Source organism: Perca flavescens, chromosome 17 (assembly GCF_004354835.1).
Source record: "Perca flavescens isolate YP-PL-M2 chromosome 17, PFLA_1.0, whole genome shotgun sequence".
Lineage (NCBI taxonomy): Eukaryota > Metazoa > Chordata > Actinopteri > Perciformes > Percidae > Perca > Perca flavescens.
In genome coordinates, this window is record NC_041347.1 from 2,512,456 (window position 1) to 2,537,874 (window position 25,419).

Below are 25,419 nucleotides of genomic sequence, written 5' to 3' on the forward strand. Positions count from 1 at the left end.
AGTCAGTGTGGCAGCTGACGCTCACCAATTTACTAAATGCCTAATACTCATTTAACCAGAAATGGGACACATGAGCGGTACTTATCTTGTTTATGGTTTGGTTTGACTTGACTCAGCTCACTTGGTACCAGGTGTTTTTCTCTCCTTCTTTTTTTTTTTTTTTTTTTTTTTTTTTTTTTTTATATATATTCTTTTCCCCCCAGATAGTACCCAGGGCTTGACATTAACTTTTTGAGGCACTTGTCCTTCGGACAAGTACATTTACGTTTCACTTGTCCATGCACAAAAAATGCAGAATTCGAACAAACTGTTGAAAGCATCCAAACACTATCAGCATTAATAAAATTCAGTTGAAACAGTAGAAACAAAACGTGTCCCAACAATAGATTTCCCATTCAACAAGAAAAAAGGATCTCCAGACTCCATAGTACAAAGTAATATGTTGCACGCCAGTGTGCAGTCAGTATTTTAAAGTTTGTCATTACTTTCAGATTCCTAGTCAATATTCTAAGTTACTAAGTCAATATATTGAGATACTAAGATGATACTTTGAGATGTTGAGTCAGTTTATTGAGATTGTTAGTCAATATTTTAAATGTTCTCATTGGTTTGAGATTCTTAGTCAATATTACTAAGTCAGTATATTGAGATACTAAGTCAATATTTTTAGATTCTAAAGTAATTAACATTTTCTCATTACTTTGAGATTCTTAGTTTATATTCTGAGATACTAAGTCAATATTTTGACCAGACGTAGTGGTGACTTGAACTCATACTATATCTAAAATAATTTTGTAGACATAACAATGGATTTTGCCACTAAATGTATTTTTTTTTTTTATACAATTTCACTAATTTCTACCCAGCAGAGGCTGATTTAGAGATCCTTTAAAAGCTGTAGCTACTTTACAGTTGATTATTACCTGATATTTAATCCTCATGTTATTTATTTGTTTCAAAAAGGAGCACAAAAAAACGACAGAACGGCAAAAACGACCCCTGGATGGGAAAAGGGTATTTTAGAACAACTTTGAATGCAGCACGAGTATGGCGAGGCCAATTTCAAATGAAAGCAACATCTGTGTTTTTCCGACAACAGGAGCTACAGCGTCATATGTTCCTCTCCAGTGAAATACAGACAGACACACTTTTACACCGTTTAGCGGTCAGCATTTTAACCGTGTTTACTCTAGCTGCTAGTTAACGGTAGGCTAACGTTACCTGCTGCCAAGTGTAGTGTTAACTAGCGTGAAATGCTGTGATGTTTAGGTTGCCTCTAACGTCCATTTTCGGAGCATCAGAGAGAGGCGCAGGCATTTCAGTGGCACCGAAATCTGCGTTGCAATTCGGTCCAGTAGATAACGGTCGTTAAGGCACCAGTGCCGTATTAGCACCAGGTCTCTCGTTTTCTGTCAACGATGTAGCGAGGAGGTAACATTAAGGCGGAGTTAGCAAACTAACGTTAGCTAACTAACACCGCCAGCTTCGCCGTGCTTTCATGCTGTATTGCTTACAGAGAACGAGCTGAACAGCGGGCTGGGTCTAACGTTAGCGGCCCGCTGACCGACTACCGCTGGGTCCGCTGCCCGGGATTGCGGGGGAAAAAATGTATCGTTTCAAATCGTTAACATAGACTTAATGAGTGGCACATAACGTGAACTAACATGGCATTTTATTTTGTTTTAACTTGTTCAGTGGGGCAAGTAAATTTCTCTTCCACACAAAAAATCCACTTGTCCTGGACAAGCGGACAAGCCTTAATGTCGAGCCCTGGTACCCCCCCTCAGTGTATGCCATAGACTGTAAGAATAATGGACGTAGCAGTTTGGATACCCAGCCCTAGTTGCTATTAATAGTAGCTTGACTAATTAAAAATGGCGGATTTGTGCAGGATGTACCATGTCAAGCAAGTGATTATTCTCTCTGACCAATCGTTGGTCTGCATGGCTTTAACTCCACTTCAGTATTGGCTCAGCCCTCTTGGAACCTCGGCCAAAAAAAAAAAAAAAAAAAAAAAAGGTACCAGGTACTGTCCACAAGTTTTGCTAATGGAAAATCAAAAAGAACGAGTCCAAACTAGTAGAGCTGTGCCGTATCATGAAGTGAAATGCGGCATTAGACTCTGTGTGGTTGAATATTATACTGTTCCAGGGTGGCAAACAGCCTGGGTTGTTGTCAAACTGACACAGACAAGACTAGTTTGGGATTGAGTAGAAGCAGTCAGACATGGAGAAGCCCCCCCTAGACCTTAACCTTCCTTTTTGAGATCTTTGTGGGACAGAATCCAGTGTTCCTGTGCCCTGCCTTTTGTGCTGAGGAACCTCCAGTTTTCCCACAGTCACGTGACAGCTTCTGAGTGAAAGGAACCTTTGTGGGGTGGCTTATGCGCTTCTTAAAGAACGGGAGCCTGACTTGTGAGACGATGAGAAAGTAGCTATGCTTTCACACTCCATCTTTGTACCGAGTGTCAATCACCCTGCCATCCTGCTTCTTTGTGGAAACGGCAAAGCCCCACTTGAGTTTTGCCTGTGTAACATGTAAATAAGTGTTTGAGACGGCAGGTCACCTTTCTTCAGCATAGTTCAGGCAAGATGCCATCATCTAATCATGTTCTTGAACGACATTTTCATGGAAACCTTCCAGGCCTTGTTCAGCAGTAACGGGGTAATGTGTGTGAGCATCTGTCAACATTATGGGACTGTAGGTTTGGACTTGATTTTTGTCACTTGTAAATATGTATTGTGAACACATTGTATAATCACCAGCAAAACACGTATGCCTGTTAAGTCATTAAGTCTTTAGATTGTTGTAAACACTGGCTCTTCAGACTTTTGTTACTGCCTACATTTTGTCATTCATCATTTGGCACGTAAACTGACTTATAAACATAAGTCAGTTTACGTGCCAAATTGCACTGGAATTCTCTGTGCGCAGAAGACCATTTTGTACATGTGCGGCGCAGGCTTATCTGCCCGAGTGTTCTGTTAAACAGGGTTGAGGCAACAACGAGCTGGAGATTAAGGTTTGGCACGGAGGATAGCATTTCGGTGCTGTTGTATTGGGTCCTGTCATGCTGGCGGGGCTTGGTTAAAGGAATAAGAGCCAGTGAATCGAAGGGAGCATTGGGTTTTGTTCTCCACCGTCGTGCTCTTCTGGAGATATCTGTCCACTCTTCTACTTCTCATCCTCATCTTCTATAGCTGCCTCAGTTTCAATTTCTGTTTTTTTTTTTTTTTTTTTTTTTTTTTTTTTTTTTCTGGATATCACCCACCCCCTATGTAGGAAATGGCCACAAGATGCATATTTTTCTCATTTGAATTTTGTAGCTTTGCTGCAAAAGAATATAATTACATTACATGTAGTGTTAAACAGCTTTGAGTATGGTGCAAGTTCACATAACCGGTCAGAAGCAAAGAGGAGGTGGGCAGTTACGTGGTGAGCTCTGTAAGGACCGTAGACTGGAGGGTTAATGTTTCCGTCTGACTCCGATTCACCACGTGTGCCCATCCTGGCCCTTCCGCTGGCCGTGTCACCTGAGCGCCTCGACCCTAAGGCTCCTCTCCTGCATCGGCATGTTTTATTCAGCACCAGGGGAGTACTGGAAAATCATCCATTGCATGCAGGCAGCAACCCGAGCAAATCTAAATTGGCCAGCCACAGAAGAGCCCCCTCTACTCCACTGCGGCCCCAGTAATGGAGCAACCGCTGAATAAATGGTGATGTTGTGCTATTAGAGGTGGCCACCAAGAAAAGTTTAATTTGAAGTGACTAGAAAGTCCACAGACTTCTCTCTCCCAAAAGCTTTTGCTTTTTGGTGGCAGTTTGGGAGCATGTTTGCCTTTTTTATTTGCGCACTGCTGTCTCAATCAAAGTGAGCTGTGGTGGTTACCACGACTAAAAAGAGCAGTGAAGCTTAACTTCTGGCTTTAAATCCTCTCCTTGGAAAGTTATGGGTGATGTGGACAGGTCAATCAAAATGTAAGCGAAAACCGGTGGTTGGTGCACCAATATGCTGGGCCAATGTGGAAACAACTGGCAGAATATGTATGGTCACAGGAAAGTCAGTAAACCTACCAGACCTTGTCCATGCTTAGAGAAACGTAAGGGTAATGAGACTTTCTGCATTCTAGGAATATCTTTTAGAAATGAGAGATGTAGTTCATACCACAGTTAGATGGGTCTAAAGTTCCTGATGTGGTAAGACTCATTTCCTACTTCCCTGTGAGAGTGAAAAGGCCAGTTTCCTCTATTCCAGGCATACCTGTTAGAAAGGAGATACTGCCCTTTGTGGTAGCTCTCAACCTGCATTTGGTCCAATCTTTTTAAACAACCTTGACTTGGACCAAGTTTAAATTTGTGTGAATGCAGTAGAGTCGCAGACAGAATAAACCTTCATCTGCATTGTGTATTGGCTGAGGTGATTAGGTATGCATGCTGTTCCCTGGATTTTCTAAATTAATCTACCAATTTTTTTTCCAAGATTAATTAAAATAGGCTAAATGTCCTAATGCGATTGATAACCAAAATGTACAGCCTAAGAGAGGAAAAAAATAATTATTACGGTTTGTCTGTCCTTATTGAATTTATGCCAGAGGTTTATGGGAGGTGTTTTGTAGACTAATGATTGTTTCATTCATCCAGTGAAATGCCAACTGTTCAAGGTTCAGTGTAATTATTAAAATGACAATGTAAATGTCACACTGGGATAGTCTGACTGTAAATGGGTCGAATGCAGCAGTCCGCCTCTGAGCCAGTCGTTATCCTAGCAACAAGCTAGTCCCTGGCATAACTGAATGTGGCTTAATGGAAAATCTCTGACATTTGGGGTTTTAGTTGGTGGTTTTCTTCATTTCAGCAATTATCACACTGTTTGTACTTTTTTATTTTTATTTTAATATATAACCAATGGAGCCCCCTTGTCATAGTTTGAGAGCTTGGCTTCGGTAGTCACCGCCTGGTGTCGCTGACTTTCCTAAATCAATTTATTCTGGTCTAACTGATGACTATTTTCACAAGTACGTAGCAGCTAACATAAGAATGCACTGGTTTAGATTCTTGAACTTAGCCTCATGCAGGGAGGCACCGGGGTAGTGAACCTTCCAGCCAGTCGCATGCTGCTAATTAATTATGGAAAAGCAATATAATGTCACAGTCGGGGATGTACTGTGGTAAGGTCAAAACTTGAATAACAGGTTACCTCCTCAGATGTTGGACAGGCATGGAGTGGAGGAGGGCTCGGGGGTGTATTGTTCACCAAGGAGTCCAATTAATTGGAAGATGGTACTGCAGACAGGACCAACATACTAATTGCCCCATTCCTGTAAGAGAGAAGACATAAGTTTCAGGAGGTGGAGTCATACCAGTTTTTATTTATTTTTTTTAAGTGGAAGCACGGTTTACTCAGATGGACCTTCGCTGTGTGTGGGAGGATATATTGTGAGAGGAGAGGATGTGTTGGGGTGCTTGTGGGCAGAAGGAGGGATGTTAAATCATGGTTTGGCTTGAGTCCAGAGCTAGGCATTTGTCTGGATGTCACACACAAGGGAGACTGTGTGTCCTCAGTTTGTCTGCAACCAAGCCCCCTTGTGTGTTTACTGCATACCCTAGCTGTGGTTTATCAGAATATTGTGTGCACTCACACAGGAATGCCCTGGTGAATTCAGGTTTGAGTAGCAATGTGATTAGTCCTAAAAGCAACGTCAAAAGAATGTAGCTAGAGGCAAAGCAAATGGCCATAGAGATGGACTTTTATGACGTTATCGCCACCTCCTAATACCAAATATTACATGGGGAAATAAAAGCCTACCACTTATTGAGAAATGTAAGCCTGTTTCTAGTTTAATAACCAATTTGTTTTATAACTAATTTGTCAAGGAGTGGAAAAATTGCTATTGGAGGGTGATTCCTGAAATCATTCAATTCCAAAAATCCAGTTTTTCTGCCTGACATAACAGAGAAACCTGCTTCACAAAGGTGTGCTATTGGGAAAGGCAGTACAATCTCGACTGTGTGCTAATGGCCAGATAGACTCCAATAGATTCAGCTTTAATGCACGGGACAGAGGGAGAGAAAAAATGTGCCAGGGAAAGGTGCAGTCCAGTAGTCTGGTCGCTGAGTAGCTGATGTGACATCAAATCAGAGATGGAAAGTAACGGAGTACAAATACTTTGTTACTGTACTCAAGTACTTTCTACTCCTTACATTTTACAAGATTGGCTCGTTACTTTAGTGTCATATAATTTCAGTGGTGTTACAGTTATTATTTTTCGCGTCATCAATACCGAATTCAATCTAATTGGATGGGAATATACGTTTCACTTGACGCACCACTAAAAGACGACTCGACAGATTCGGCGGCATTCATTCGCAGCAAATCATTGCGGCTTGATGGCGGTAATGTTGGCACATAGTCGTAAGGATGGCGCCATGATTGAAAATGAAGAAAATGGAGATCCCAGAGATTCGGCAGACATGCAGCAAGAAATTCCCAGTCATCCTTGGCCTTATCTGACATTTGTGTGGTCCAGGTAGCTTTGCATAAAAAATGGTTGTCATTCGCAAGGCTACTTTTATACTTTAAGTTAATTTCCAAGCCTGTACTTTTCTTTTACTTGAGTAAAGAAGTTAAATCAGTACTTTTACTTTTACCAGAGTACTTTTCCTTGAGTACAGGAAGGGAGTACTTTTTCCATCTCTGCATCAAAGCCACACACAATAATTACACACACACCCACAAAGCAACACATGATACATAAAAACTCTTTGCGTGTCCAAAATTAATCATGTACAAACATTGACGGACTGAGCAGGACGAGAGCTGAAATGTAACGTTAGTTGGGACAGACGCCTTGGTTCTTAGGTAGGCTATCTTTATTAGCTTTAGCCTGGCTGGTAGCAGCTTTATGCAGTGAAAAATGGCCGTGAGATGTCATGATAACTTTGCATTAATCAGGTGATTTGCAGCGTACATAAAACACTGACTACTGTAGCTTCACTACCCATGGAAAAGCATGTGCATCACTGTGTCAGCGGCAGCTGCTGCTTACGGTACTTTTCTACACACAGGAGAGCCTCACTTCCTATAAAAAAAAAAAAAAACCCCGTCGGACTAACGTGATGTCACATACGCCCGTTTCCCACATGGCCACCTGTCTTAAAGGGGATGACTTGGCCGGTAACAATCATGTAGGAGAACGATGAAAGTTTACTTTTCTATCAAGAAGCAAAAAAGTTTTGGCATCAACTGCGATGTAGATGAAACGAAATATTGTGCAGCCCTACCTGTGACCCAAAACGCGGGAAAATAGTCTGTATGTCGACTTCTCGCACATGCAGGACAGAAATTCGGGAGGCAAGTTTTGGAAACACTTAAAAGGTTTAATTTATGACTGCATCACCTAAATGTTTTAATTAACCGAACGAAACAAAAACCGACTAAAGCAAGTCCTTCTTCCCACAGCGTCAGCCTCCTACTGCAGTTTCAGGCTGTGCCAAAGTAATAACTAATGCCAAATATCGCTGCAGATATGCGACCACACTTGGTCGTAGAGAATACCTAATTAATAAGTGCTTGGCCACGCTACAATGTATCTTCACATGTGTATTTTATGCATTTCAGTGTCCCTCATTTACGAAATGAATGCACGACAGAAAGCGAGCGTAAAACCGGGGTACGGTCATCTCCACGCAAAGCTCGGCATCTATCGACATGGACGTGAGCGGAGGCTACAATCAAATCTCACGTCTAGTTTAATCTTGTGTACGCAAGTTTTCGAGTCAGTGTAGACTTGGTGCAGCATATAATCAGTTTAACAGGAGAAGTCATCAGTTGATCACTTATCGGCAATGGCAGATGACTACTTGCGTTGGGGGGGGGACCCTACTATTACACGCCAGAAAAAGTCTGCAACATTGTTTTAGCCTGTGGGGTTCTGCACAACATCGCGCAGGAAAACAGGGTGCCATAAATGTAGTGATGGCGCCAGTAAAATAAGACACTGCATAAACTCTGCTACTGTGCGTTTATTTAAATATAGGTACACCATGTAGGCCAAAGAGATTGCAATATTAGCCTGTATATTACTATTAGGACTATAGCATACATATGTCAAGGATGTATAAATAAACTTCAGCTGGAGTCTGATTTACTACGGCAATACTGTTCGCTGCATCGGTGATCTCTTTCCATTCGGCATTCTTTCTACAGCCTTTAATAACAGTTTTCAGGCTGCTAAATAGTACACATGTTAGCGCAAATGAACCTGAGATGTCAGGGTTTTAGTCTCAACCTTTGAAAAGTTCCGCTTCTTAGCCGGATTATGTAAATTGTAGGGGCGAGGCCTAAAAACCGAGAATATATTGGGGCGTGATTTAAATTACGATTTGTTTCCAGCCGCTGCATTTATCAATGTCCAACCATTCTTATGCTCTGATTGGTGTGATACGAACATTTCATGAATCGCACGTGGAGCATATCGTAACCTGATTTCGGCGCTGGTTTCTACGTTAAATTGATAAATTTCATTGTCATTGTGCCGGACGTGTATAAACGTGTGCAAGCTGCAGCCCAGTTCAGGAATTGTCAACAGGTCAGTTTTATGATGGAATGAAAAAAAAAAAAAAAAAAAAAAAAAGTTGTATTCTGCATTTTTTTTTTTATTTTCCTTTTCTTAGCTGGCTTCATTTGCCTGTATGGTGTTCCAGAATGCTGGAGATCTGCTTGGGTTTTTGATTTAGAAGTGCAGTCTCTAACCACTGTGGTTGTCTCTTCTAAAGGCACATTATCTGTTGTCATCAGTGCTAACACAACACCAAAGGTGTCATTCAATTAGAAATCTACAGCTTTTTTTCCATTATCTGGGCGTATGTGTTTCATTGTCTTCATCCCACCTGTGGGTGTGTGTGTGTGCTTGTTTTTAGGAGCTGCTGGGTGTGCTTTGCCACAGATGAGGACGACCGCACAGCAGAGTGGGTGCGTCCGTGTCGCTGCCGGGGCTCGACCAAGTGGGTTCACCAGGCCTGTCTGCAGCGCTGGGTGGACGAGAAGCAACGAGGCAACAGCACGGCACGCGTGGCCTGCCCACAGTGCAACGCAGAATACCTCATCGTCTTTCCCAAACTGGGTGGGTTGCATCTCACACAGGATCAAACTAAAGGCCTCTTAACAGTCGCCGGTCCCGACCTGTCGCAAGACAATGTGACGTAGATCTCGCTGGCGCGCCAGGATTTAAAGTGCACGACCAGAGGTTGTGCACCACTATTTTTTTTTTTTTTTTTTTCTCTCTTTCAGTGGTGCATGACAAAGCGGAAACAGGAAGCATGGGTGAGTTCAAGGGCAACCGGATGCCAGGACTCTCAGTGACTTGAAGTCTCTCTTGTAAACTTACTGGGTTAAGATGAGTTCTTTTATGGCGAGTGAAAGGCTTGATCCGACGAAGGAGGTAATTGAATCAAATCGAAGCATTGACGTTAACGCTGCTGCCAGTTCTGCTGTTGTTTACCTTAGCTGGAAACTTAAAAATAACATGGCACTGGCCATGATGCTTCATCACTATTGATCAGTATGTCATGGGGACAACCATTCCTTCAGTTATATTTTCAAAGGTCAAGTTCGTCTACAATCCCTTTAGCCTAGCTTCATGTAAGAGTCCAATGTATTTATCATTATTTATACTTTTTATTTCCTAGATCTTCTATTCACGTAGTGGAGAATTGGCAATCTTAAAGGAACATGCCGACTTATTGGGAATTTAGCTTATTCACCGTAACCCCCAGAGTTAGACAAATCGATACATACCCTTCTCATCTCCGTGCATGCTGTAAGGCTGTCTGACGGCTCCAGCGGCATCAGGCTAGCACAGAACATGCAGGTGAATGGTTCCAGTAATCCTACTGCTCCGAATAAGTGACAAAATAACACCAACATGTTCCTATTTACATGTTGTGATTTATAGAGTCACAGCATGTACAAAAAACAATGTAACATGAGACACAGCCGTCTTCTAACTGTAAACAAACCGGGAACTATATTCTCAAGTGGAAGAATATAGTACTTGGGCGGAGTGATATGCTCGCAGCAAGCCTGTCTGAGAATATAGTTCCCGGTTTGTTTACAGTTAGAAGATGGCTGTCCACCAGGATCTGTGCTGGGCTAAGCTAATGCTGGAACCGTCAGACAGCATTACAGCACGCACGGAGATGAGAAGGGTATGTATCGACTTGTCTTACTCTGGGGGTTACGGTGAATAAGCTAAAGTCCCAGTAAGTCGGCGTGTTCCTTTAAAATCAGTGTGTAATGAATGTTTAAACTACGAACATATGGGGGAGCAGGGTTGTCTCTTTGCTGTATAGCACTAAGAGAGATTCAGAAATTACCAAAATTTTTCCAACTCATAATTCTGAATTTAATTTGTTGTACTGTCAAAATGTCATGCAACTCTCATTTTCCAACAGTTGTCAACATTGGAGTGGGATTATAGAGCAAAATTCCATGTAAATAGACTGTTGAAGTTCCTCCTTTGAGGGCGCCTGCAACTGTACCCGAAGCTCTGACGGCAATTCAGTCTGTCTTGCCTGAGTGCATGTTTATTTACTCTGAAGCTTATGCTTCTGTTGTGATCTGGGTAAATATGTCCTTTCAGATTGATGAGGAACAGAAGGCTGCTCCTTGTTTTGCGGCCCGGCTCCTAGCTGACCGACCAGCATTTAGGAGAAAAGTGGCTGGCTCAATAATTCTGACGCGTTAGTGACGAGGGCTCCAATTGTTTCTAAACACCAGTTATGACTCATGAAGTGAACATGTACCATACACGATTAAGTTTGTTTGGCCAGAACCTCCTCACTTTTCAGTTTCTCTGTCTCCGATCCCTTTATACCTGTCATGCTGTTTTTGCATTTTGCAGTGACAGAAAAATATTCTAGGTACAGAAAAACAAATAGTTTATCCCTTTTTACAGCCAAATGCCAAACCCTGAGACCCATATTATCAATAGTGCACAGTTGCCACTGGGTTACACATCCGCCACTTTGCCACTGCCAGTTCAACCTCAAAGAGAGAAGTTGCAATTTGAGGCAGTAGTGGGCCCCAAGACAATGCTAGTCTGGAGGAGGCCTGGCCCGTATGGTAAAAAGGTTCATGTATATTTATAGTGACCAAGGCTGTGCTGTCAGTCATTTTGGTGCTATGGGCAGAACGTTCAGTCGAGCTTCTTTTAAACACTTCCTCCTCCTTAGTAAATAGGGTTGGGAATCTTTTGGATTTTTACGAAAACAGATGCCAGACCGGTACTTTTAAAACTATTCAGATTCCAAAACAGATTCTTGAAAAATGACATAAAATATGGGATATGTTTACTAGCGATCACGTGCAGTGAATGGTTAATTATGCTTTTACGTCAGTTTTGGTGAGCCCAGAGGGGAAATATGGCATTTTAAAAGTAGCCTTCATTTACGGTAGCTAGCTAACGGCAGACTACAGAGTGTGATATTTTTACGCCCGTTTTGGAGCGACGGAGAGAAAATATTTCAGTCAACAGATTAAGTGGAACTGAAATGAGGAACTGAAATTTGCATTCTAATCCGGTCTGATTCCTACTGGTCGTGTAGGAACCGGTTCCATAGTGGAACTGGGTTTCGGTACCCAACCCTAGTAAATAACAGAGTGAATGTCTGTCTTCCTCAGAGAGCTGATTATTGGCACTTGGCTGCTTGCTTTGTGATTGTGTCTGTCAGGCCCTTTGCTTTTTTTATATTTAAGGTTGTGTTAATTGGCTCCCAACAGGTCTGTTAATTAGTGCTGTATCAACCCTATGCAGAAAATAAAATAACATCCAGTAGAGTAGTCCAACAGGCCCTGATAACACACATAACACATTTAATTGTTTAAATGTGTTAAGTGATAATTAATTAAAATATCACATTTATTGGCTCACAAAAAATATCTTTGCATTATATTACAAAAACAATTGGATCTGAATAATATAGAGCAATTGACAAGGTTCCAACAAGCTCGGCTGTTAGAGCGGAAAGAATCGTGCCAAATCGATGCACGTCGTTGCTAAACTAATAACGTAGGGTTTGAGTGCAGATTTTATTACTTTTAAGAAATTCTTTTCAACTTATGTCACAGAAATAGGTTTACAGGATTTAGTGTAAGTGGGTTGGTAGTGTAAACAACATTGGGTGTCCATTATTTTGCACGCCCAGTGTTTGTCGTAGATAAAGAAAAACTTTATTACTTACAAATCTATAGCAAAGAGGGAAGCACAGAAATGTATTGATTCAGTGAAATTTGAAGTGATGCCCTACCTGACTTGTTGCCAAGCAACATGGTAAAATGAAGTCTGTGCTTTAGGCTGTATTAGAACAAATGTCTCAGTCAGGGATACACTGGGTATGTGTGTACCTTGTCCTCCTACTGTAGTTTAATTAATCTTAACAGATTATAATGCTGAAATCAAAGAACATTCGAGAGAACTGAACAAATGTATCTTTTATTGTAAGTAGTTTCTAGGTTAATACCAACTTGGAGCTTAATTAAATGCATATCTATTCTATTTTTGTTTTTTTTGGCTTATATTACCTTTTATTTATAGGACAGATTAAGAAAGGAAAGTGGGGGGGGAGAATGACATGCAGCAAAGGGCCGTAGGTCGCAACCGAACCCGCGGTCGCTGTGACAAAGATGGGCGTCTGTTCATGGGGCGCACGCTCAACCAGGTGAGGTAACCAGGCGCCCCAGATGCATATCTATTCTAGTTCAGTCCGAGAGAACTCATCTGACTTATTGCACAAACTATCTAATGTTAACCGGTTAACCGTAACCGTTTATTTACTTAGCACTTGATGTAAGCAACCAGAGGCTTGTTACCTTTTGATTTAGCAGTGTCTAACTTCCTTTGGTTCCCCTTCAGTTTAGATGAGACTGTGATATAATATTTCCGGTTTTTGCCCTTATTCTGAAAGACAATATTCAGAGTTAAGCTGTTTACATGGCTAATGAAAGTGTCAAATCTATAGCAAATACTGTGAGGATCTGTTGGGAGGGGACTACATTGGGGTGAAAACTCAGTTTTGCATTTTAAGTTTTAAGTGAGAAGTGTCTAGTAAGGTTCAGATGGTCCCTCGGGAAAAACAGGATGTCTCTTCTATGTAAATAATTTTTTTTTGGGTGGGGGTGGTAGCTAATCATACCACTAGGATTCATCCTAAATTGTGCTAAAAAATGCTGCTTTTACTGAGGGACCAAGAGAACTCCTTGGATAAGAGAAGGGCAGAGGTGGCCCGGTTTTTGGACATGTTTGAACTTATTATGACTTCAGTGATTGGTTGACCGGTAACATCTGTGTGAATGTGAAATTAAATATTCCTTGATACTCATGAGCGTGAGGAACAAAGTAAATATGTAGAAAGATTAAAAAGAGAGGCGTAGACTGTGATATTACTAACGGTGAAACACTTGACGCCCTATTCTACATTCAAGCTTGACTTTTACCAGATAATACATAACTGTCAAACAAAAGGGGGTCTGAAAAGCGCAGGTTTGGCTTGATAAATGATTCCGACAGACGGCTGAGTGCATAAGTGCTGCAAACCGCATGTATTTAGTGTCCCGAGTCGTGCATAGTTGTGCAAACAATCTCTTATTGGATTGTTTTGATTTGTTGGTGGGCGGATTGCATCCCTAACTTGTTAACCATCAAAATGCTTTTAAAATGTCATTATCTCTTATCCTTCCATAACACAGGCGTGGCAAGCCACGTTGCTTACAGCAGCTGAGGCTTTGTGAATCACTTCTCAATCAACAACGTAGGACTGACCTGACGGAGTTTTAGCCTACCAGATACAGAAAGCTACCCTTTTTTATTTTATTTTTATTTTTTATTTTTTTTAACTACCCATTCCCACTTCTCCCCATTATGATAGATGGAAGAGTACGCTGATTGGAAGTGCATTAATAAGCTGTAGTGTGTTGATTTCAATGTCTAACCCAGCAGTACCCACATTGTTGGAATACTTTGGTCATAGACAAACCTGTTTTGCCGCCGAACTTCATAGCTACTATTGGCAACCGTTGCTATGGTAACCAACCCTCTTTCAAAATATTTTCCATTTTCATTCTACTACTTAAACCAGATTATTCTGGTACTTAAACCAGAACTACTGGAGTCAAGTGATTTCTAGCCGCTACTTTCTGAACACCGAAAAGGTGAATTTTGGATACAGAGAAAGCAGTGCTTCGGAACGGACTCTCGTTTGCCCCTTCCAGTCACACTAACTCATTCTCTCTTAAAGTGGACTCCTTTTAAATTCTTTAGACCGCTTCACCTTAAAACATTTCTTTTCTAGGTCCAATGGCTTGTCTAATAGTAATATTGTAAGCAGAAACTATGATTCCAATACTAGCGAAACCCCTAGAGAAGTGACCCCCTTTTTAAAAAGAAATCAAGGTTTCTGCCTTCTTCTAATTTAAATCCCACCATTGTCACTTTCAGTCAGTTACTTGAGCAAGACTTGGCCAAACTAAGTGCGCTATGTGCCTCCAAAAATAAAAACCTGACAGTGAACTGGATGCGCTACGCTCTTTGGAATCAAGACAGGACATTATTATTCGCCCTGCCGATAAGGGGGGAGCTGCTGTTGTTATGGGTTTAAAGAATTAGGATTGTGGTATATTGAAATTGCTAAATGACGAAAAACCCATATCAGCCTCTCCTCTCTCAATCATATTTTTAGCATAAAAAATATGGTTGATGAATTTATTGATATATCTCACAAAAAAGGCTGGATAACCGATAAAGAAAAGGCTTTTCTGCTGAGTGACCACCCCCGATGTCCAGTATTCTATGGTCTACCCAAAATTCAACAACTTGATGATCCTCCTTTTGCGCCCCATTGTATCTGGCATAGGGAGCCTCACTGAGCCTCTCTCACAATTTGTTGATTTCTTTCTAAGAAAATATATTCACAGTTTACCATCATACCTTTTTTGAATTTGATTAATCATTGGAATTGTGAAAGCAATGATGTCCTTGTGTCTTTGGATGTGCAAAGTCTTTATACACACATACCCCACCACATAGGCCTACAAGCCATGTCGTATTAACTTGCTAAACGTCCCACTGATGTTTTGCCTCAATCAGAATTTCTTGTAAATCTTATCGAGCGCATTCGATCAAACCATTTCTTTAAATTTTACTTACAACTACAATGTACTGCAATGGGAGCACATTTGCACCCTCTTATGCCTGTTTGGTGATGGGTTTATGGGAAGAAAAATATATACATAATCCTGAAAATAACCCCTTTTATTCTAAAATAGTATTGTGGCGCAGATACATAGACAATGTTCTTTTAATGTGGAAGGGCAAACTTATTGAGCTGAATCACACACAGTCCATTCATTTCTTAGACCTTACCATTTCTAAGGATGCAAATAATATCCTACAATCCACCATCTACCACAAGCCCCTCAGTAGGAAACCCTTGTTAAGAGCGGACAGCAATCCCTCTCCTCATCTAGTCCGCAATATACCAGTGGGCCAGTTCCTGTGAGTCAGTAGAAATTGTAGCACCTCAATTGATTTTATGTCAAAAGCAGCCCACATGACAAATCTGACATACAAAAGCGTGGGATAGGGCTCAAAGTACAGATCGCGCCTCACACACTACATCCAGAGTATATTTTTCCACCTGCTATAAGCAGCAGGAAGAATGAAAAACATTATTTGCAAGAATTGGCATGTTCTGAAGAGTGACCGGACACTGAAAGACATCTGCGCTGAGCCACCTAGGTTTATATTTCATACCTGCAAACTAGTCTCTTTTCGGCAAAAGTCGACGTTTTGAATGGGAAAATGTCATCTACACGAATCGTGTGGATCCAAAGAGTTTTTATTTTGGGGGGGTCCAAGACCCGGTGCTAATACGGCACCGGTACCTTAACGACCGTTATCTACCGGACCGAATAGCAAAGCGGATTTCAGTGCCTTATTTAGGTGCCACTTAAATGCCAGCGCTTCTCTCTGAAACATTGCCGCATGGGACGCTAGTTAACACTACACTTAGCAGCAGGTAACGTTAGCCTACCGTTAGCTAGCAGCTGGAGTAAACACGGTTAAAATGCTGACAGGTAAACAGTATAAAAGTCTGTCTGTATTTCACTGGAGAGGATTGTAACACCAGACTGTAGCTTCCGTTGTCTGAAAAACACAGACTCAGCCTCGCCTTGTGGTGCATTCAAAATAATTGTAAAATACCCTTTTCCCATCCAGTGGTTGTTTTTGTCGTTAACAGGAATTTACTGGTGAAATAAGTTATTGGTATAAGTTATTACATTTTTAATAAAATATTTAATTTTGACCCTGTGGTCTTAGCAATACACAAGCCGTTCTTTAATGTTGCCGTTTGTGCTCCTTTTTTTTTTTTTTTTTTTTATCAACTTTTTATTGTTTATATTTTTGAACAGACAAATACAATTGAACAAGTTGCCCCTTTTTTATATATGTCACCTTTTTCAGCCCTTCTGAGTTTGCAAGTATGATATTTAGGCGCGCCCGCAACATTCGTGACCGATTGGTCCACTCAGACATGACATGACGAAACGTTAGTCATTATTGTGCACCTTTTTTAAAAATCTGTGTTGCACCGGCAATCTTTTTACTCTACACTGTCTGGTCCTTCCCTGGTCGCACCAGATTGTTGTGGTTTGCAGTAGCACAGAGAACTCTCTATTCTACGTACATTTTCCCCTTTCAGCTGAATGTATCAGGACAGGAAGTTGATGGGTGTACCCGAGAGGCTCTTCATCCACTGGGAGACGTGTCTTTTTCCTGATCCCATTAGCGAGTGGCAACGGCGAGGGAGCCGTGCAGAAATGCTGGACGTGTCTGTGTCTGGGAGAGGGGACTGGGAGGGAAATTGGGTCACGGGAGGAGCTGACGGAGCAGCTCATCAAAGGCTGACGGGAGCAGAGAGGAGATGAGCGGTGTTACGCCGGCACTCGGCTGATGAATCCGTGAAATCACAGCTGTCCTCCAGTGTTTCCCTGTGACTTAAAAGTCACATTACGCATCATCAGAACTCTGGTCTGTGATGGTGACATTTCTAGATTATAAGGAACAGGATGTGCCTCAGACCTGAGCCTTTCCAGCAGAGCACCACATGCAAAAGTTGCAAGCTGGTTTTACATAATGTCAGCCTCGGGTCAAACTGCATTTGCACACTACTTGGGTTTGTTATTTGGATTACCAGGGGTTTTACCACGTTGTGGCTGTTATTTAATTTTCATTTAATTTTCATTCAAATTTCCTTTACATTGCTGTAATTGTTAAGTTGTTTACGTACATCTTCCAGCAATCCTCACCATATTCTGCATTTAGTAGTTAAGGCAGACAGATGGGCACTTAAATGGCTTGTCTATATATTGTTTCAAATGAATAATATGACTTAAATACCAATAAATGCAGAAGAGCAAATTTCTCCACCTCTTAGCTGAGATATTTTTTGTGCCGTCTTGAGTTCCAGTCTCTAGCTGCAGGATACTCCGGGCATTAGTGCACTTCAAAGTGAGCAGGAGGAGTGCAGCGTTGTCTGTTCTGCCGCATCATTGCTGCAGTGTTCCTCCATTTTTTTGTTTTGTTATTGTAGTTATATAGACACAATGCTAGCTTATATATTTATTTTTTTTATTTGCTTGTTGTACAATCAGCCAATTGCTCCATGTGTATCGTGTTTAGTTAATCTCAGTTAAATATTCTTACTTTTTTAAATATAATTTTAGTGGCTTGGCTTCACAAGCGGTGGTATTTGCTGCAGCTTTAATTAGTTCCGGAATAATAACGTCCCAGTTTGGTGACAACACTGGCATGACAGCGTTCTATCTGGGTGATGGAGGTAAAGCTGTGGACAGGTAGAGCCAGGGAGCACTGTTGGTAAACTGTCAAAGTAGTTATTTTCTCAGGGTTGCAGGGTGGGACCCCTGCCTGCTGCCAGATCAGTGGGGGGGTTGATTTGGAGCCACAGACAAGCTTTTCTATTAACTCAGGTTTTGATAATTTTCACTGACTTTTTGCACAGGAGATAGCAACACAAAGAGTAGGGTAGCTATATGCTGTCCTGGCCCCATTCCCACCAGCACCTGCTGCAGAGCCAGAGCCAGCCGGTCATGCTAATTTTGCTGGCCATATAACTCCTGAGGACGGCGTGTCCTTGCTGCTCCTTCTTCTTCTTGGCGTAAACAAGCCAGCTGGAACAGTGCGCCAGCATGTGTGCCCACTATTGAGGAATTGCAGTTGCACTTTTCGCCTTTCTCCTTCACTTTTCCCCCGTCCCTTCTTTTTAATTATCTTAATTATGGAATCTGCTGCCAGTGGCTGAAATGAATTGCTCCGGTCTCCATGCTGCCAGCAGCCATTAAGGGGCGACCCAGTTCCCTCTGGCCTGCGATGGCGTAATGCTTAGGCAGGGAGAAAAACGGAAGAGATTCCAACGATGTCATCAAAATATGCCATATTAGTGCGCTCAAGCAATGCGAGATCAATCCGCTCGGCACACACAGGTGCAGTAAAACCAAAAAAGAGCTCTGGAAAGCATCAAAAGGCTGGCAGTGGACGAGGGAGAGCTTCTGTGTTTATGACTACTTTAGAAATGAAAGTGTGAGATTTTCTGTTGCGTGTTAAGTAGCTTTAAAAGTGCCAAATGATTCTTGCTCGCTTTGGGCTCCTTCCTCAACAAGTGGCCAGGAGCCTTGCTGTCTAAAGAGAGAGGCCTGAAAATACTGCACGGAACGGCGCTCTTACACTCAGCTTTTTTAGTGTGAATGTACTCGGCTGTAGAAATAGGTGTACAGCTAACAGTGGCTGAATTGTATACTACAACTTGTGTCGAGTACTTATGGGTAACGGCCTCACGGTGGCCTGGCTTTGCAAACAGCTTGATAAAGTCTCTTATGTCCCAACTGTAAAAACCCATAACCCCAAAATAACCAGAGTTATTTTAGAAAGCTGCTGCTCTTTTTTTAAACTTGGTGTGTAGGCTAATGTAAATTATGAATTTACAGTTTTGGTCTTGTCGCTCTGATTTCCTCTGCAGGCTCATGAAGACGTATCTGCTCAGGTGTTTGCATTCACTCAGTCCACGTCTTTAAATGAGGACTTGGAGATGGCGGCTCTAGCAGTAATCCCTGCCAACAGCCTGTAACCATCTGCAGCACAGCCACCCTTAACTTTAAGTGATGGAAGCTCTTTGTGCTCCAAGGTTGATCGGTTTTTTTTAATTTATTTTTTTTACTTGCTGTACACCAGCCTTGTAGCGTAAATGAAATGAGATCATATATTTATCAATCTGCTGCTGACATGGCCAGAGAGAAAAGTGTTCTTGAACCAAGCCCTGCTTTCACAAGGACCAATGACTCAACACTATTTTTTTTTTTTTGTCACTCCACTGCTTTATTTCCCAATTATACAAGATGATGTATCAAGATTGCTATTTTATAAATGTCACCCTTCTCAAGAGACGAGCATGTTTTGTTTAAAAAGCCTGTGGAAATGACTTGACCCACTTTGTCGGTGAATATATTTATTTTTGCTTGTCCGATTTTCATAGCTTTTGCTGAAAATTGGATATATATATTTATCTATCTCATTATTCTATTTATTGGGAAACCTGTCAAGTGTTGGATTTCTTCACATGTTCATGAGCAAAAGGGTACCGCATGGTTTAGTGTTGCAGGGTTACCACATCATGTACATCTTCTGTCTTGCCTATAGTATAATGCTAGAAGTTAGCTCTACACTGCGATAATGGAACAAAAAGCTGTTTATAAAAACGTTAAGCTCGAACAAACATTTTAACCAACTCATGGAACTACACAGCTAGCTATAGCTGATCAAATCTGCCACGGACAGTTGTCATTTCAGCTGATCAATCTACCGTTGAAGAGCCTGCAAACAGAGGACTCATTGATTCAAAAAAAATAAGTATTTAAAGTGGTAAATCTGCCACGTTATCATTGTACACTGCACATTTGCCATGTGGGTACAGAAAGCTTGAAGAGTTAATTAACAGGTAACTAAGGCTTAGTTACTGGCAAAGTCTCATGTGAAATACCCAAAAATTTGCTACTTTGGCAGAAAATGTTGTGTAGGCTATATGTAGCACAACATTAATTAAAGAAAGAAGGTGTTTTGAGAAAATATATATTTTTAGGGCCTTTAAATCCATCCTGCTCTGTGCTGTGGATCTTATCGTTCCGCTCTGCTCCCTCTGACTCCTGGGCTAGTTATTAATAGGCTGTGGATGGCTGTGTCTGGGTGAGGAAATCAGGTTGCCTTCCTGTAAATATTGCATGATTTCCCCCGAGTCGGCCTGGAATGCCAGAGAGGAGGATGCTGCAGAGAATTTTCTCAAGTTTTTATTTTTTAGGTCTTGCCCCCTGAGCTGATGTCAGGCAGCCGCCCTGAAAGACACGTCTGGACTTCAGATGAATCCTTGTTACGATTTGTCCAGATTCAGCCCAGCTATTTTTTGGCTGAGAAGCTCCTCCCTGTCCGTCAGTAAACTTGCAATACAAGGTGTGCGCCATTACCCGACCTGCTTCAAATTCTCTTTTCTTTAACCTTCACGTGACTGCATTGTTGTTGTTTTTTTTGTAGCACGGGAAGGCTGCCGTCAGAAGGAAGCTCACACTTTAACATCATGCTCTCATGGTGTTAAGTTAGCCTGAGCTTCCTTGTGTCTTCAGCTGTTTACGGAAAACTCAACTTTGTTTGGTAAAGGTCAGTGTGTCACTTTAGGACATAACAACCGATGACTGGTTCCTTTTTCTGTAGATGAATTAGACACGTATGTGTCGAGTTTGGATGTGTCTCTAGTTCCAGTGTTTTTATTTTTTAATTTTTTACCTGCAGTAGTCTCATGACCCCTGCTGTACACTCGCGCACTGTTCATTGGCACGGTTGCACCAATGGGTTTGACTGTTTGCCAGTGACAGGATGTTCATGTGTGGATTTACATAAATCTTTTTGCACGGATGCACTGGGATTAGATTTAAAAAAAAGAAAAAGGGAATTAAAACAGCCCATCGGATTTCACCACATTTCTGATAAAATACAAAGTAGTTTTTAGTTTTAGCCATGCATTTCTGACCTTGTCATAATAAAATAGACTGCTATGGTAAAATGGCAAACTGTGAAATCAACTGAATACTACCTGTGGTAGGTTATGGGCAGAGAAAGGGCCCAAAGGTCACGAACGTAGCTTTTCATGACAAATGTCACAGAGCTAGACCACTAAACTGGTCTTTTTTATGGTCCACAGGGGAGCACTGACACGCTGATTTATACACTGTAAAATGTCCTGCTCAGTATGCATGTCGCTCAAAGTTCTGCTCATATATGTCAAGATCGTTTGTCAGGCTCAAGTCCAGTGTAGGGCTGCACAATATATCGTCTTTTTAATCATCGTCGGGATATCAACTGGCGCAATAAACGCATCGTGAAAGGCTGGGACGTATCACTATAGAGTGTGTGTGTGTGTGTGTGAGAGATAGTTGACATCAGTAGGAAACTGCACATTACAATGTAACAGTCACTTATTTTAGTGGTGCTTTTTTTTTTTTATTCAATTAAATGTTTTAATTTGTTCATTAAAATGTTGGAAATGATTTCCTTATTTGTTTTAAATTCAACAAGCAATGTTTTTTTTTTTTTTTAAAAGCAGAATCCTGAACAGCAGAAAGGCAGAACTGAGTCCACTTTAATATCTGATCGCAAGTAATATCATCAGCTCGATACTCAACCATGTTATCGCATATTTTCACCATATCGTGCAGCCCTGGTCCAGTATCAGTAGGGCCAGACCGTGTTGAGAAGAATGTCCAAATCAAAGTTGCCTGTGTACGAGTTGGACTCACTCTGAGCTGTTTCCCTCCACCAGGCCCCGTGGTTTACGTGCTGGATCTGGCCGACCGGCTCATCTCTAAGGCCGGCCCCTTCGCCGCCGCCGGCATCATGGTGGGCTCCATCTACTGGACTGCAGTCACCTACGGAGCGGTCACTGTCATGCAGGTGTGACCAATGATGCAAAACTGCAAATGACGTGCACATGGTTAGGTACCCGTAAAGTCCCAGCAGCCTTTGTTGTGCTCCTCCATTGCTCCGTTCTTTCTAATTTGCAAGTAAAAGTCGACCAGTTTCACCGCTCTGCTGTAGTTTTCCATCCTGACCGTCCACTCTGCTCTCCAGGTGGTGGGCCATAAGGAGGGCCTGGACGTTATGGAGCGGGCCGACCCTCTGTTCCTGCTCATCGGCCTGCCCACCATCCCCGTCATGCTGATCCTCGGCAAGATGATCCGCTGGGAGGACTATGTCCTGCGTCTGTGGAGGAAGTACTCCAACAAGCTGCAGATTCTCAACAGCATCTTCCCAAGTCAGGAGACACACCTATTTTTTTTTTTTTATTTATTTTTTTTTTTTTTATACTGTCGGCAGTGTAGAAGTTTGAACTGTATCTGGCAGCCGTGTGCTGCCGCAGCTTAGAGCACGGCCTCCACTGCTGGAGAAAATGGGACGTAGATTCTATCACAATTTCAAAGGCTGATAAATCCATTTAAGAACCAGAGCTAGTGTCAAAATGGATCCAAACATCAGAATCGCCACAACCTCGTGATGATACAGAAGGAGTTTCAAACACAGGATAGTGAGTTAGCAACACTATTCATACTTTATACATCCCACAGTAACTCCATCCCGAAACCCTTCGCTGCCACTGGTTTACGCTCATTCCATCCGAGATAGACAGGCGCCACCATCAGATGTCAGGCTCTTGAACTGCCCACTCTCTGCTTATTAAGATCAGGCTGCAACCAATGCACTCATGTATGTTTTTTTTGTTTTATTTTTTTTTAACTGGCTCCCTGCTGCTTTCCGTGCGTGTCTGCAGGGATCGGCTGCCCGGTTCCCCGCATCCCGGCAGAGGCCAGCCCCTTGGCAGACCACGTGTCGGCCACGCGGATCCTGTGCGGCGCCCTGGTCTTCCCCACCATCGCCACCATCGTGGGGAAGCTCATGTTCAGCAGCGTCAACTCCAACCTGCAGAGGACCATCCTGGTGGGTACAGCCCCAAACTCCTCCTGCGCCCAATCCAGGAAATGAATTAATGCTTGCGGTAATACAATCATGGGAACTTCAGACAATCGAGCCCTCCCTGCTGCTGTTTATAGATGGGACGATTGATAATAATTCATGAATTTAAATAATTCTCTAGGTGTACCGGTGACTCAAATTGTACTTTTTACTAGAGCTGGGCGATTTTTTTTTTTTTTTTTTTTTTTTTTTTAACCCCCTTCCATTTAAAACAAAATGACTGCGAACTGTAAATATATATTTATTGTATTTAATTAAAGTGCATCAACCTAAACAAAATTGCACAGGCAAACCCTTTCTCTAACTGAAAAGTCACTGTGCAGTGTGCAACAAAGATTGTTAAACATCCAAATTATTTATTCTGTATTTGGACTGAAAAAAAATCCATTTTTTGAAAATACGAATCGATTTGACCTACCAACTCGATTTTTAAATCAAATCGATTTTTTTTTTTTCCCCAGCCCTACTTTCTACATGTTCCCCTGGCTTTCCCTCTTTAGATTCGAAGGGAACACGGCACCAGTGCTAGTTCATAAATGATTCCAGTTCAGCCGGTGTTAACTGAGCATAATGTGAGCCATTGGTACATGAGAGGAACCCCAGCGGTGAGGACAGAGAGGTAACCAGAGTGGCTCATGGGATACCTCTGAACACTCTGTGAGGGACTGAGCGGCTGCCGCTGACTCAACGCTTGCTCACCCAACCAGTGCAAACCGAATTCACGGTGTGTTTATGCGTCTCAGTGCTTGGTCCCTCACTTACAGCCGCGACAACATTCTTTTACGGATTATTTTTTTTGGGGGGGGGCATTTTTAGGCCTTTATTTCCTCAGGGCAGACAAAGACACGAAAGGAGGAGGGGGGGGAATGACATGCAGCAAAGGGCCGCAAGTCGGAGTCGAACCCGCGGCCGCAAGTCGAGCAGTAAACCTCTATATATGTGCGCCTGCTCTACCAACTGAGCTAACCCGGCCACCGGCAACAACCTTCTGAAGAAATAATCTCCAGGATTTGTATCGAAATAAATGTCTGAGTCACCGTAGCCCAATGAGAGAACCCGGTGGTGATTAGGCCTCCGCCAGTGTTTGAACCATACCATGGCCTTTTTTTTTTTTTTTTTTTTTTTTTTTTTTTTTCACACGCGGGGAGGGGGGTGGTCAACGTGCCCTTGAGACTTACAATGACTTACAAAGATACATAACAGCTACAAGTGTATGCACTATACAGGATTTACCCTATTATACTTTATAATATTTAAAATGTATTGATAGGTCAAACCGCAAACAGCCTATAAACCAAGCATCAGGCTGTCTTTGAGATTTCATATGAACAACGGTTAAAGTTTCTCAGGCTACCGAAGAATACCATCATTCCTCCGTTCAATTAGGGCTAAGCGACGCGCCCCCAAGCTCCCATCCTTACCAAACAGCCACGTATATCGGCTCTTCCCGTCTCTCTGCCGCCGGCTGTTCCAATTTATCGGCAGAGAGAAGAGCAAGAGGGGTTAGGATCCTCTTCAGCCAGAGAGGACATTATTTCTTCAGCTTCTTCTTGTTGTCAACCTGGTGGGAGGTGTGCTAACATGGCTTGCAGCACGTGAATCGGTCGTGCTATTAACGTCATCGCTACACAATTTATTAGTAAAACCAAAATTAATGAAACTGCCTTGTTTTCTTTTTACCATGGCTATATGATGCTTACTGCAGAATGGATTTCAAGGACTTTGCGCGCTGATTAATGACCTCCAACGTTTATATTTTTTTCGGCAAATCTTTGAGTTATGTACTAAACAGGAGGTGAATTTTCACCGCAGCACCGCCACGCCTCGATGCTCATAACAAGAAAAGCATGTATAGTATAGTATGTATAGTATAGTTATCTTTATTGAAGTGAGTTAGGTTTAAATCGCCGTCATGCACGAATGAATATTTTTGGAATTTTACACATAATAATCCACAATGATCACATTACACAAAACTGAAATTGCATGTCAAAATGACACATTGTCAATATTTTTAGAGACCCCCCAAAATTTCACAAATCACGTTTTGAGGGGAGCCCATGTCTTAAGGGGAGTCGAGCTCCCCCGTAGTTCACACCCTGGGCCTCTGGCCCACTGGTGAAAGCTATTACATGGTCACAGTATATTTAACAATTTGGTTACTTCACTGTCATTCTTTCTCTTTGATTTCTTCACCTCCTTAGGAATTTCCGCACTTTATTTAAGGGGATTTGGCTCGGTATTAAGACAAAAACAGAAATGAGCCTTAAAATGGTTC

At 42.0% G+C, this 25,419-nt stretch overlaps 1 protein-coding gene across 1 annotated transcript in view; it reads left to right on the forward strand.

Annotated features, from left to right (window-relative positions):
* Positions 1–25,419, forward strand: part of marchf5 (membrane-associated ring finger (C3HC4) 5) — a 34,584-nt gene that overhangs the window by 6,971 nt on the left and 2,194 nt on the right. Inside the window, exons 2-5 of the mRNA XM_028603871.1 lie at positions 8,920–9,122; positions 21,934–22,064; positions 22,242–22,425; positions 22,939–23,105. Of these exons, the coding sequence (XP_028459672.1) occupies positions 8,920–9,122; positions 21,934–22,064; positions 22,242–22,425; positions 22,939–23,105 (685 nt within the window). The remainder of the gene's footprint in view (positions 1–8,919; positions 9,123–21,933; positions 22,065–22,241; positions 22,426–22,938; positions 23,106–25,419) is intronic.